The 13,878-nt window shown below is 40.1% G+C and overlaps 1 protein-coding gene and 1 long non-coding RNA gene across 3 annotated transcripts; one reads left to right on the forward strand and one right to left on the reverse strand.

Moving 5' to 3' along the window:
• Positions 1-2,850: 2,850 nt before the first annotated feature.
• LOC111972466 (uncharacterized) lies at positions 2,851-6,327 on the reverse strand. 2 transcript variants are annotated; one of them, XR_002878460.2, is made up of 3 exons: positions 5,770-6,324; positions 5,290-5,329; positions 2,851-4,743 (listed from the first exon to the last, which is right to left on the reverse strand). It is a non-coding gene; the product is annotated as an uncharacterized lncRNA (long non-coding RNA). The 2 variants fall into 2 exon arrangements; XR_011480960.1 differs by lacking the exon at positions 5,290-5,329 and having other exon boundaries at positions 5,770-6,327.
• A 106-nt stretch (positions 6,328-6,433) lies between these two features.
• LOC111972594 (zinc finger protein PLAG1-like) lies at positions 6,434-13,643 on the forward strand. Its single transcript, XM_023999610.2, has 3 exons — positions 6,434-6,570; positions 10,599-10,961; positions 11,488-13,643. The coding sequence occupies exons 2-3, from the start codon at positions 10,711-10,713 to the stop codon at positions 12,695-12,697; spliced, it is 1,461 nt and encodes a 486-aa protein (XP_023855378.1). The 5' UTR covers positions 6,434-6,570; positions 10,599-10,710; the 3' UTR covers positions 12,698-13,643.
• Positions 13,644-13,878: the final 235 nt, after the last annotated feature.

A 13,878-nucleotide genomic window follows, 5' to 3' on the forward strand; every position in this document is an offset into this window, starting at 1 on the left:
GTCTGCAAACTTAATGATGGTATTGGAGTCATGCCTGGCCATGCAGTTGTGGGAGAACAGGGAGTACAGGAGGGGACTGAGCATGCACCCCTAGGGAGCTCCAGTGTTGAGGATCAGTGTGGCAGATGTGATGGAAATCTGTATGGAAATCTGCACACTGCCACAAAGCCTTCGATGGTTTCTATTGCACTTTATGAGTATTTCTGTCAGTCATAAAGGCATTTATGTTTGATTATTGATGTTTGAAGTGCAACAGTTATTTACAGAATGGCTTTACTGCACATACATGATGTACAGTATGTGTACATGACATCAACTTTTTTGTTCAGTATTTTTGTGCGTTTGGATAAAGTTGGTCAATAATTTACAGCCGTTGTCTCTTTTTATAATGTGCGCTCTCTCCTCACAGTTTTTTGCCCACAAAGCTGGGGCTCCTCTTGGGAGACTACCTGGGGGGATTCAATTTCATGGATACATTCAAAAGCCATGGGAAGAAGGACTGAAGCTGAAGTGCTCAGAAGGAGGGGCTCAATCCATTTCTCGCATCTGCAGTTTACAACCCATTGTGAATCTATCCTACATTTTAAAACGCTTTTCCGGCTATTATAATGGATGTAATTTTTCTGTTTTTTATAATGGAAGTAATGTATATCCTACATACATAGGCCTAACTGCCTATACATTTTATACAATGTAGTATTTTATTGTTAGTATGCAAATAACTATTGCATACGAAGGATGTTCAAAAGATCCATTAACAGTATGCTTGTATGAAACTATGCTGACTAATTAATTCTGCCATATCTTCTGTTTTACTGTTGTGTGGGAAAATAAAGTAAATGTGTACTCTTACGCCATTGGATATACACATCCAATGAGATTTCTCTTCTGAGTCTCTTGAAATGTATAAATTATTTACAAAAGCTAGTAGCTTAAAATGGATGTTGAATGATTTCTTTCTCTTTGTATTTCATTTGAAGTATATGTATTTTTAACTGACTTGCCTAGTTAAATAAAGGTAMATTTTTAGCCTTAATTATGTTATTGTCTTATTGTGTAGCTCATTCATCAGTATCCACATCAAAAATGTAAAATAAAAAGCTGTAATACATTGTCATTGCAATAAAGCTGCTAAGAAACTTTTATAATTTCATAATATGCTAAAGTACACTTTGAAGGGTGCTGTTTTTCTTTTAATTTATGTGATAGTGTGAAATTATGGCACATATCATTATTCATTTGCAGCCATGGTTATAATTTCAGATTATCCCAATTGTACATGTCTTAATGATTTACCATGTATGCCTCATAGTAATCTTGGCTGGAAAGTTGTGCATGTTTGGAAAGCCTTAATTTTTTATCTTTGTGCCATTCAAAAAAAGTAGGACATCTGTTCATGATAGGTTGGCACTGAGTAAGAGACATTGCTTACTTGATTGCTTATTTGACTATTATTGCCACTCTTAATCTGCGCTCTGAGAGCCACTATGTTGCTGTGTGCAGGGGGTTGTTCATAAATTGCATGGACTCATTCTGTGCAATAACATGGTTTTTTAAATGACTACCTTATCTCTGCACCCCACATATACAATTATCTGTAAGGTCTCTCAGTCGAGCAGTGAATTTCAAACAGATTCAACCACAAAGACCAGGGAGGTTTTCCAATGCCTCGCAAAGAAGGGCACATATTGGTAGACGGTAAAAAAAGCAGACATTGAATATCCCTTTGAGCATGGTAAAGTAGTTATTACACTTTGGTTGGTGTATCAATGTACCCAGTCACTACAAAGTCACAGGACTACTCCTAACTCAGTTACCAGAGGGGACGGAAACCACTCAGGGATTTCACCATGAGGCCAAAGGTGACTTTAAAACTGTTACATAGTTTAATGGCTGTGATAGGAGAAAACTGAGGATGGATCAGCAACATTGTAGGTACTCCACAATACTAACTTAAATGACAGTGAAAAGAAGGAAGGACGCCTGTACATAATAAATATTCTCAAATATGCATCCTGTTTGCAATAAGGCACTGAAGTAAAACTGTAAAAAAAAATGTGGCGAAGAAATAAACTTTATGTCCTGAATACAAAGCGTTATGTTTGGGGAAAATCCAATACAACACATTACGGAGTACCACTCTCTATATTTTTAAGCAGTGGTAGCTGAATCATGTTATGGCTATGCTTGTAATCATTAAGGACTGCTGAGTTTTTCAGGGTTAAACAAATGGAATAGAGCTAAGCACAGGCAAAATCCTAGAGGACAACCTAGTTCAGTCTGCTTTCCACCAGACACTGGATGATGAATTCACCTTTCAGAAGGGCAACAACCTAACACACAAGGCCAAATCTACACTGAAGTTTCTTACAGTACCAAGACCAGTGAATGTTCGTTCCTGAGTAGGCGAGTTACAGTTTTGACTTAAACCTACTTGAAAATCTATGGAAAGACCTGAAAATGGTTGTCTAGCAATGATCAACAACCAACATGTCAGAGCTTGAAGAATTTTTAAAAKAATAATTGGCAAATGTTGCACAATTCAGGTGTAGAAAGCTCTTAAGAGACTTTAATCATAGCTGTAATCGCCGCCAAAGGTGCTTCTTCAAAGTATTGACTCGGGTGTGAATACTTATGTAAATATATGTGTATTTCTTTTTTGCAAACATTTCTAAAAACATGTTTTGACTTTCTACATTATGGAGTATTGTGTGTAGATTGGTGAGAGAGGAAAAAAATAATTTAATCTATTTTTAATTAAGGCTGTAACACAATAAAATGTGGAATAAGTCATGGGCTATGTTTCTGAAGGCACTGTAAATTCATTGTGTTAGAAAACAAAAGAACAGAAGCTTTTCAAGTGTTTTATTGTATCAAGTCATAGGCCTTACATAATGACGTTACATAATGCATACACTTGAAACAATCAGTACCAAGTAAAATATTTTCGCTTTGGGGTACAAATTACCCTGGTTTCAGATCTGTATGTGCCCTAGAGTACATGTCGAAAGRATTTCACAGGGACGCTGGCCCATGTTGACTACAATGCCTCCCACAGTTGTGTGAAGTTGGCTGGATGTCCTTTGTGTGGTGGAYCATTCTTGATACACAGAAGAAACTGTTGAGCGTGAAAAACCCAGCAGCGTTGCAGTTCTTGACACAAATCGGTGCACCTGGCACCTACTACCATACCCCTTTCAAAGGCACAAATCTTTTGTCTTGCCCATTCAYCCTCTGAATGGCACACATACCCAATCCAGGTCTCAATTATCTCCTCCCTCTCATCTACACTGATTGAAGTGACATCAATAAGGGATCATAGCTTTCACCTGGATTCACCTGGTCAGTCTATGCCATGGAAAGAGGTGTTCATAATGTTGTGTACACTCCGTGTATGTGATGGTGTAAACACTGTAGTAGAATAGATGTATTGAATTCGAAAAAGGTCCACGCTACTTCTTGCGCTCATTAATTTAAGTGTCCAATAGAATAGACATTTACAATGTAACAAAGTTAGACTGTACAGCATAACAAGTCATAGATGTTGGCTAAAGCACATACAGATCTGGGACCAGGCTAGGTGCCAATATGTTAATAAATAAAATCACTTTTCACAAATAAACATTCAGTTTATTTTAGAGATGCTGGCAAGGTTTGCAAACAAAGGCGAGTAAGTCCATAGTCCTCAATTCTTTCTTGAAAAACTATTAACACACTTGAATCATCAAGGCAACTTGCATCGTGCAGTGCTTCTCCCTACAGCTCCACAAATACTAACCAACTATCCACTTCACAGGAGGTTGGTGACACCTTAATTGGGGAGGACGGGCTTGTGGTAAAGTCTGGAGCAGAATAATATCAAACGCATGATTTCCATGTGTTTGATTCCAATACCATTAGCGCCATTCAATACATTAGTATGAGCCATCCTCCCCTCAGCAGCCTCCTGTGATGCACGTTCATAGCCAGAATGTGGCATTAGGAATACTCAGGAATGTAGGGCTGCCGTAACAGAAGACCCTTCTACATGAATGTGGATGCTACCATGATTACGGGTAGTCCTGAATAAGTCATGAATAATGATGAGTGAGGAAGTTAGAGGCACAAATATTATACCCCCAAGACATGCTAACCTCTCACCATTACAATAATGAGAGGTTAGCATTTTGGGGGGAGGGGTGTATGATATTTGTGCGTCTAGCTTTGTCACTCATCATTATTCACGCTTCATTCACGATTATCAGTAATCATGGTAGCATTCACATTAATGTAGAAGTGTTTAGAAACATAAGTGACTCCAAAATGACATAATACATTACTTACCATTAATGTCCAAACTGCATGCCAATCATTTTATCTCAAATCAATCAAAAAACTAAGCTCCCGCACCTAAAGAAATAGCACTTCACCACTGGGCATACTGTAGTGTTTTAAAATTGATATCGGTACTTGACAGATTCCAGTGCCATCATCAGCCTGCAGCGGCACCTCTTGGGCTACGGTCGGCTTTCATAATGGTGAGGTGTGTGGAGGATTACTCAGATCTTCATAAAGAAAGTGTCTGTCCCAGAGCTTTCATGGAAAGGGTGATCCACACACCACTCCAGTGTTTTCTTCTGCATGGTCTTGCCAGTGGCTCAGAAGGGCTTGCTTCAAAAGGCAGCCTAGCATCTCCTGGCGCTCCTCAGCGGTGGGCATGTCAGGCTTCACACCTTCTCTTCTCCTATTCACCATGATGTTGTGCTGAAAGAAAAACAGAAGAAGCAGCGGTGACTCATGTGTTAAGTCTATTTCTTGCTGTGTCTGTGAGGGGAAATTGTTTGGGACCGCTGGGGACGACAGGTGCAACTGGGAGGGTTGCCGGTTCGAATCCCAGCTCCCGACGGGCAAACGGGTGAGGTTGGGCCGGCATCATCCTATATGTTTGTTCAGTGTAGATTTAGCCGTGGGCCGAATTTTTTCGAGTGGATGGTAGGGGGCCTGGAACATAATACTGAATAATTTGTAGACTGCAAACTGACCGCAAAAATCCCAAACATGTGTCTCTTCATTATGGGTGGGAATACTTGGGAACTGATTTCCATAATTAAAATCACTTGGAGCTGATTTCCTGGTGTTTTTAATAGTCCTATGTCGAACAACAAAGGCCAAAGGCCACAACAAAATTGTTTAAAAAAAATGTGTGTTTTGCTCAGAAAACTTGGGGGACAAATAAACCCCATAGGAATTACTGAACGAAACCGTTCTCATTTCAATTTTTTACGACAAGCTGCTGAGCTCTATACTTACTTCAAAGCGCGCGCACGTCTTTGTCAATTTCTTGCTGTGACTGTGTGAAAAAGACGTGCATTACATTTGTTCATTCGATAAATTGTTTATTAGCTGCACGAGACAATGTATCAAGATATTGTAACGACCCATGGTTTATAAGCGTGGAAATCGACTCTGCCGCACGAGCATACTTTTGCGGCACAGTCGATAGCGCGCCGGACCGAGCTAGAAGGTCGAGGGTTCGAGACCTGCTCCCTGCTGTTTCATTACAATATCATGTCCGAAACTTCCATTTCATAATTTCAGAAACAGCAAGCTAATAATTGCAACATTGTTTTTACTTGCAACAGCTCAAACTACTGAATTGAATGTCATTGACCTTAAGCTATGGCAACTATAGTATAGCAGCTAACTGTTAGCTAGTAAAAAAGCCAGCAAGAGGGCTAACGAGACTCTCTGATAACTGATGTGACAAAAAGAGACAATGCAAAAGATTACCTCGACAGTTTTGTATGGCTCTCCCCCAAGTTGGCTATGATAGTGCTGCAACTAACTAAGTTAGCTAGTTAGTCATGAAGTCGAATCGTTTGGTAATGATGTTATCCATCACGCGAAAACTAGCTAACCTTACACAAATCAATGTGCGCTTCGAGTTTGCCATTGTGTCGAGAGCCATCGTCATGCTTAGGTAAAATGTAAATGACTACTCAGCGTGTGTCACACTTACTTTTCTTGATGTTACGGAAACATCTTGAATACGTGTGTATGTATTCCCTAATGTCAGTTCGAACGTAATATAACAACATCGCACTACGATTATCATGTTCGCAACAAATTGACAGCAAAACTGACCAACACAACAAGATACAGAAATGACGACGGTATACTTTTCAGTTAACTGACAGTTCGATTAGCCAATAGGACGATTCTAATGACGTACTTAGCCCACCTATTGTTATAAATAAAAATAAAACTAAGTCAATGCAATTGACAATATCACTAGCGAGTCCAAAATGTATCATTATTAAAAGGGACTATCAAGGACACTGAAATATGAAAGTGACAGTATGTTACACAAATTAAAAATAAGAGGTGGGAGGGATATTGAGTGGGCGTGCCCAAAATGTATGTTTGGTTGCATCGCAGCGCATACACAATGGCTGCTGGAAAGAGGCGAAAGCAAACAATTTTCAGGCCCGCCGCGTCTAGCAAAAAATATGAGAAAAAAAATTGTTAAAAATTCGTAAAATAGTTGAAAGTCAAGAAAATTTCAGCAGAAAGGATGTTAAAGCTCATGGGGTGAGTTTGGCGTAATATAAGTAAATTGTTACGGGGTTCTTGAATTAAAATACCGGGGTTATTCAAATTATGGGAGAGGGGTGAATTGGGGGGGGGGGAAACGTTTGTGTTAATCAGCACCCAGTTCGGGACCTCAGAGGAAACTAAGGAAGACATGGCATAAATATTAAGAAAAGTAAAATAAATTGTGACGTTGGTGCTAGTCATGACTATGTTGCATACTACTGAATGTCAACAACGATTAAATAGTTGAGTTGAGAAAAGTGAAGTTAAGTTTTTTTTCTGAATATATCAACAACCGTGCTGCGAGAACAGCTGACTTGAACACACGCGTACTTAGCCTATATCAAACTTATACATTTAAAAAATGCATGCTGTGCGCATTCAGGTTTTATTTTTACTCACCTGAAATCACTGTAAACATACCCTGATCGATAGAAGCATATTTGCATTGCGAAACATGCATTAAAAATGAAATGTAATATGTGCATTGTGATTTAATTCTCTGTATTAAGTAATGTTTTCATCCAGAATGTAGACCGAACACGTCTTTGACTAAAATCTGAGATGACAGTGCAACTTTGAGTTAGTTTACAAGTATCGAAGAGAAGAAGTTGCTTGTCAAAACCATAAACAACCAAAATGGAGGGAGAACTGCGGGCAAATGAATTAGGCGATGCTAAACATTGTATTGTTCATGTCCGTCTATTTTGTACAGAAATAGTTATACTAAGCCATTTGCACTGTACTTGTGCACGTGACATTAAAACTTTTTTAACAACATGCATTGGATGCTATTATGCTGACCTGCTGTGTTATCATAATAATGTCCCATTGACTTTAATGCGACTATTTGCATGTTGCTTATATATCATTTTCAGATTGGACATGATGATTAGTAGCATTGCATGTATAATGCACTGATACAGTAGGCTACCTAGTTTTTGTGTTGTGTAGAAAACTATTCCCAGGTTATTGTTAGCCATAGCAATGAGCTCCTGCTATCTGAATGTTGCTGCTCATGGCTATAGGACGCACGAGGAGCCTATAGCAACATGGCAAAACCTGTAGCCTACAAGTGAACTCTCGATGGGTTCACACACTGCTGTTTGGCATTGGTTTTAGTCATGTAAGCTAGGCTTTTGGCTGTTTTGGGATGGTTTCTTTTGAATGCCACAGTTGTGCTATGGAAATCTTATTGTGCATGTTCAGACAATATGTTAATGTTGTCTTCTATGTAATAAATATTGGTGAATGGCAACATGTGTAAACCCTGCTTTGAAGTGGATGCTTTGCTTTGCTAAATTGGTTTTCACATGGGGAAAACTTTTTTAATTTAAAGAGATAGCTTTCCCTTGACTTTCGTTTCCAAGTTTATAAACCAGTTTGATCGCCATTTACGTAATGCATATAGATGTAGGCATACAGCTCTGGAAAAAAAACGTTAAATTATATGCTAAATATAGTTTTACATAATGTGAAAATCATTGCATTCTTATTATCTGAGTTAAGCTACCAGTGGTCCACATATTTTTCCTATCATAATGAAATAACTTGACTACATGCATGGTGTTTTTGGTTTATTTTATTTTTTTAAAGATAATCCTTTTGTTTGTCTTTGATTTTATATATTTTAATCAAGTTTGTATTTTAGAAGACTTTGCACCAGGTATTGAGGAAGAAACTTTGTTTCTTTGACATTCATTATGTGTTATTGAGCCAAATAAGATGAATCTGTTGCATTAAAACACTTAGTTGTATGCAACTTGTATATATCTTAGATGGTGGGATAATACTACTTATATACCACTTAAGATCTTAAAAACTGTACAGTTACATTAAACAAGTTAGGTTACATTTTCTTGTTGGTATAAGGTAGAATAAAATCTACAATTGGCTCCAAAGTGTTGATATTCATAGAGCATTTGATGTACTTAATATCTTTACATTGTTGATGTAATGTTTTTTCATCTGCTCAAATCAGAAGACTTTAAAAATACACATTTTAATTGACCTATTCCAGTGAGCCAGTATCTTTTTGAATTCTGTCAAGGCAGATGGTCTCTGTTGTCTTGGTTGATGTGTTTAAAATTGGAATACTCATTTGGGGCTTGAGCTCAAATGCTCACCAGTGTAAGAAATGTATCAAATACAGTTGTGTAGGCTAACCAACTTGTCTCACTGAGATTATGTATTTAATTCTTTTTTTCTATGTAGGAATATCGTGAGAATAGTGTTAGAAATATTAGTACAACCCAATGATTCAGTTCTACTTTGTCATAGTTTACTTATCTAACATCAATGGTATTATATGTCTATAAAGTAATGTTCTTAGACAGTTAGTGAGAGTATTGTGAAAGATAAAAAAGTATGTTTAATGTTACATTAAGAAAGAGGATTTGTCTTAATAAGGTATGGTAATTTAGAGATGATTCGCAAACCTCATTATCACAAAACTTATCGAAGACAGAACACTAAGTTCTAGTCAATCAAAACATCTTTAGACACTAAAATATGTCACCCTGTTGAAATTCTAAATACCAGTTTTTAAGTGCTTTAATTAGTCTTTTATTAGACTTGTGCACTGTGAATACAGATCACCAGAAAGGGTTTTGATAATAATTTGATTAATMAGAAAGTGTTATTTTTGATTTCATGTTTTGAAGATGATGATGGAACACCTCCATTATTTTTCACTAGCATTCTAATACATTTTTATGAATTGTGCATCTATGAATAAATGTATCACAACCATTTAATTTTATTGTTGGTTAATGAATACAACCAGCTCACTGCTCTGATGCCTTGTTTTAGCTGCTTAAAAAACTCTGAGACTGCACATTTTAACCATCTTTAATTGTATAAGACTGCTGTGATTGTTCATCCTACAAAGATGGGTTAAAATGTGCGGTCTCAGAGTTTTTTAAGCAGCTAAAACAAGGCATCAGAGCAGTGAGCTTACAAGCCTTTACCATACATTTAGCTATAAAACAATTGCCCTTTACACAACATTACCTATATATTGAGAGCAATGGATGTTTGTCTTAGCACACCTGAACTTAGTATTAATAACCCCCTCTAATAAGTGTGATCATTACAAAACCTGTTTGCTCTCCCCATATTCTTCTGCTATACATCTAATTTCTTCTTCCATCGCTGGTTCCATTACTGTTTCTCCTAGTTCTGTATCGCCCAGTCCTGTCTTCCCATGGGCTATAACCTGGTCACTGTGTGGAGATCAACTGATCCTTAATGTGTACTATAGCTTCTATAATGCTATATCCAGTAGGTATTTATTATGTAGGGCAGACAGGTTTTTAATGAGAGCTCCTGTGCGCTTCCTCTGCTCCCTGTTGCACATTTCCCTTCTCGGCTTGCATTGGTAGTTGGGACTATTTGCTCCAGGTCCGGGATAATCCGACTTGGTAATTAGCCATGCAGGTTTGCCAGAAGCTGCGTTCCTGTTGCTGCGGGAATGTTATCCTGGAAGCCTTCTGAATCATGTCCCGATAGTGGATAAATATAGGATCAAGATGGATTGATTGCTATATTTAAAAGCAATAGCTTGATTACTGTTTTAGAACCTTCTCTATGACTGGATTTTGTTTGGATTTTCAATCTTATAAATGTAATCAATGAATGACACACACAGGGGCTTCTCGTCAATACTGGGCTTTATACAAATACATTGTATCAACTCAAAAATGTATATTACTCATATCCTATACATCTCTCTACTTTCATTGAATTTGATATACCTTCATCCTCATCTGTGAAATATTTGGAAACTGTGGAAATAATAAAAATAACAAATGTATTCCCCTACTTGTAGAATGATATGGAATTTCAGTAGAACATCTTACCCTTTTGAATGTGAACATTGACCTTTTTCTCTCTCTCTCTCACTCACTCACTCACTCACTCACTCACTCACTCACTCACTCACTCACTCACTCACACACACACACACACACAMACACACACACACACACACACACACACACACACACACACACACACACCCTCAGGCCTCTGAGTCCTGGCGGTGTTGAGCACATAAAACTGGATAGAGAACAAGCGTCATCGACACTAGGTGGGAACCGCGTCCCTGCCCAGTCAGCCGCGCTGCCCTAGGGTGCAATGGCCACGGGAATCCAGGGGCACCTAGACCACATTTCAGATAAAGCCAGGCTCGCGGTGGCCACGGGGAGGCGAAAGAGAGCGGAAGGGGGCAAGCCCAGGAAGAACTTCCCCTGTCAGCTGTGTGAGAAGGCCTTCAACAGCGTGGAGAAGCTAAAGGTGCACTCATACTCACACACGGGAGAGAGACCGTACTGGTGCTCCCACCAGGACTGCACCAAAGCCTTCGTCTCCAAATACAAACTGCTACGGTAACAGAACAAGCGCCCGTTATCTTCTAGTAGGCCATTCTGTATTCATCTGTATGTACAACACTTGCTTTAATATGTAGTTGTTATCTTTAGTAGTCTATCATTGTATACATTCGTGGATTATTCAAGTTTTAAGATCATACGTATCTGTCCTGACTAGCATGCTTACATAAGCACTAGGGCAGTGACGATTCCAGTATCGCAATATTTTTTCCATGGCAAAAGTGTAAACATGAAGCAGATCGAACTCTTTGGTCCTTTAAAAACCTGCTGTAAAATAGTGTGTGCTATAGCTTGGAAAATAAATAAATGTGACTATGGTGGACTACATAATGATGTTTGTTTCCAACATTAGGGCTGTTTTCCTAAAGAAGTGAAATCTGCTTCGTTTTTTTGTTTCCTTGCCACGATACTAACTAGTACCGTCTAGTACTTGCAACGATACTGGTAYCGTCCCGGCCCTAATAAGCAGAAAGAATTATTGCTGAAATATGAAGTGTTGATTGAATGTCATCTGTGTTCGAAGGCATATGGTGACACACTCGCCGGAGAAAACCCACAAATGTACGTACTGTGAGAAAATGTTCCAGCGAAAGGATCACTTAAAGAACCACCTGCACACTCACGACCCCAACAAGGAGGCCTTCACCTGCCAGGAATGCAGCAAGAGCTACAACACCAAGCTGGGCTTCAAGCGCCACCTGGCCCTGCATGCGGCCAACAGCGGAGATCTCACCTGCCAGGTGTGCCTGCAGCCATTCGCCAACACAGGCCTGCTCCTGGAGCACCTCAAGACCCACGCCGGCAAGGCCTCGGGCGGCACCAAAGACAAGAAGCACAGGTGCGAGCATTGCGAGCGCCGCTTCATCACGCGCAAGGACGTGCGGCGCCACATGGTGGTGCACACGGGCCGTAAGGACTTCCTGTGCCAGTACTGCGCACAGCGATTCGGCCGGAAGGACCACCTGACGCGTCATGTGAAAAAGAGCCATGCCCGCGAGCTGCTGAGGGTCAAGACGGAGCCGGMCGATTCGCTGGMMTCMCYCTTCTCCWRCGGGMTRGCYGGAGGYGTCAAGGGYGAGCTGGCCACCATGTCRRYGCYGCACMGGCAGCTCCAGCTCAACCKSTACGGYGGCCCTCTSCTKCCCCAGCACCACTGCCCCACCACCCCCCCCCTGGACATAGAGCCCAATTCCCCACACCCCTTCTCCCTAAAGTACCAGCTGGGCTCCAACCTTACCTCATACTCCATCTCCACCCTGGAGAGGGAGCAGAATCTAAAGGGAGAACTGGAGACGTATCTGATGGAACTGCAGAGCGGCGTGCCCTCCTGGGCTGAGGGGGCTCAGCTATCCTCCGCCTCCAAACTGGAGTTGGACTCCCAGGTGGGCTTGTTGGATGAGACCTCGCCCGGCGAGGTGTCTCTGTCCAAAATCGTGGCAGTGGGCGAGTCGCTGGCCTCTTCCTCGTTGGTCGACTTCTCACAACTCTTCAACTTCCTGCCATTGAATGGCCCCCCGTATGGGCACCAGGCGGCAGCTGGCGGGGGTTTAGGCGGGTTCCCCTACCTGCCAGAGGAGGCACTGTCTCTCGTCCAGCTGGCGCCCCAGCCCCCGGATTCCCACAAGGTAGCGGGAAGTGGGGGGGGTATCAGCCCCCTCCTTGGCCACTCCTCCTATTCCTCAAACCTGAGCACAACCACCATGCTGCCCCGCTTCCACCAGGCCTTCCAGTGAGATGATAAAACACAAACACACACGCATACCCATTATCCACGCATGCACACACTTACAGTACATACACACACACAGGTTGATAAAAAAAAAAGCTAATTTGTATTTTTATGGCAGTAACCATTTTTTTTTTGTGTCTGCACAAAACTATGCCATAATTGCACTTCTGTTCAACAATTATGGGATTCTTTAAATACAGATAAACAAGTAGTTTGGCTCAACCACATAACTCAAGCCATGGGATAATGGTTGACATTTCATTTGGTTAGTGTCAACAATGCTATATCACCACCCTTACAAATTCACCTCTATAATGCTGAAGACTTACACAGTCCCTTTTAGTATACACAACAACAATCAAACATATCTAGGGTTTTGGAGTTTTCCATAGATTAATTTATGGAGGAATGAGATTGCAGTGATGTATTTCTATTTTGTATTTCTAATTGCCTTGCAATTGCTTTAACTTAGTGTGTCGATTTAACCATATTTTCATATAGCACTTTGTGTGATGTTGAATGTCAGCAATGCAAAACGTTAAAAAATGTCTTATCGTTTTTTGTTTTAGGATTTCAAGCAATTGGAAATATACATTATTAGACATAAGGTACTGAAAAGCCCCTTTTGGAAGGTAGTGTGAGAACCATCCCTGTTTCCCCATCAAAACCAAAGTCAACCAAATATGGACTGAATTGCCAGGCAGAATAGTGTCATGCTGTCACTGATGGTTGTAAACATTGCTGCTGCCTAGTTGTTCCCCTATAGACCCTTGAAATAACTCAACCAGATATAGACTAAGTTGTTCATCCTCATTTCAATTTATTTCATATAAAAGGTGACAAGATAATATACATTTTTAAGGCAAGATTGAAAACATTCATTTACGGTGACTAATAATATCACTTAAAATCCCTCAAATTTTGTCTCATATGTGTTTAGACACGGCGACCATTTAGACATAAATGGTCGCCGTGTCTAAACACATATGGGACAAAATTTGAGGGATTTTAAATTATATTATTAGTAACCAATCAGATCAATAGGACTGTAGATGTTTTCAAAGTGAGGAGAAAAAGACAGGAAATGTTGATATTTTGAGAGGAAACAAAATAAACCTTTAGTATGGTAGGTTTTCTGATTCTCCTAATGGCCCGGTACTATTTCGGCCCCTAGCCTCTTGCTGC

The sequence above is a fragment of the Salvelinus sp. IW2-2015 genome, linkage group LG14 (assembly GCF_002910315.2).
Source record: "Salvelinus sp. IW2-2015 linkage group LG14, ASM291031v2, whole genome shotgun sequence".
Lineage (NCBI taxonomy): Eukaryota > Metazoa > Chordata > Actinopteri > Salmoniformes > Salmonidae > Salvelinus > Salvelinus sp. IW2-2015.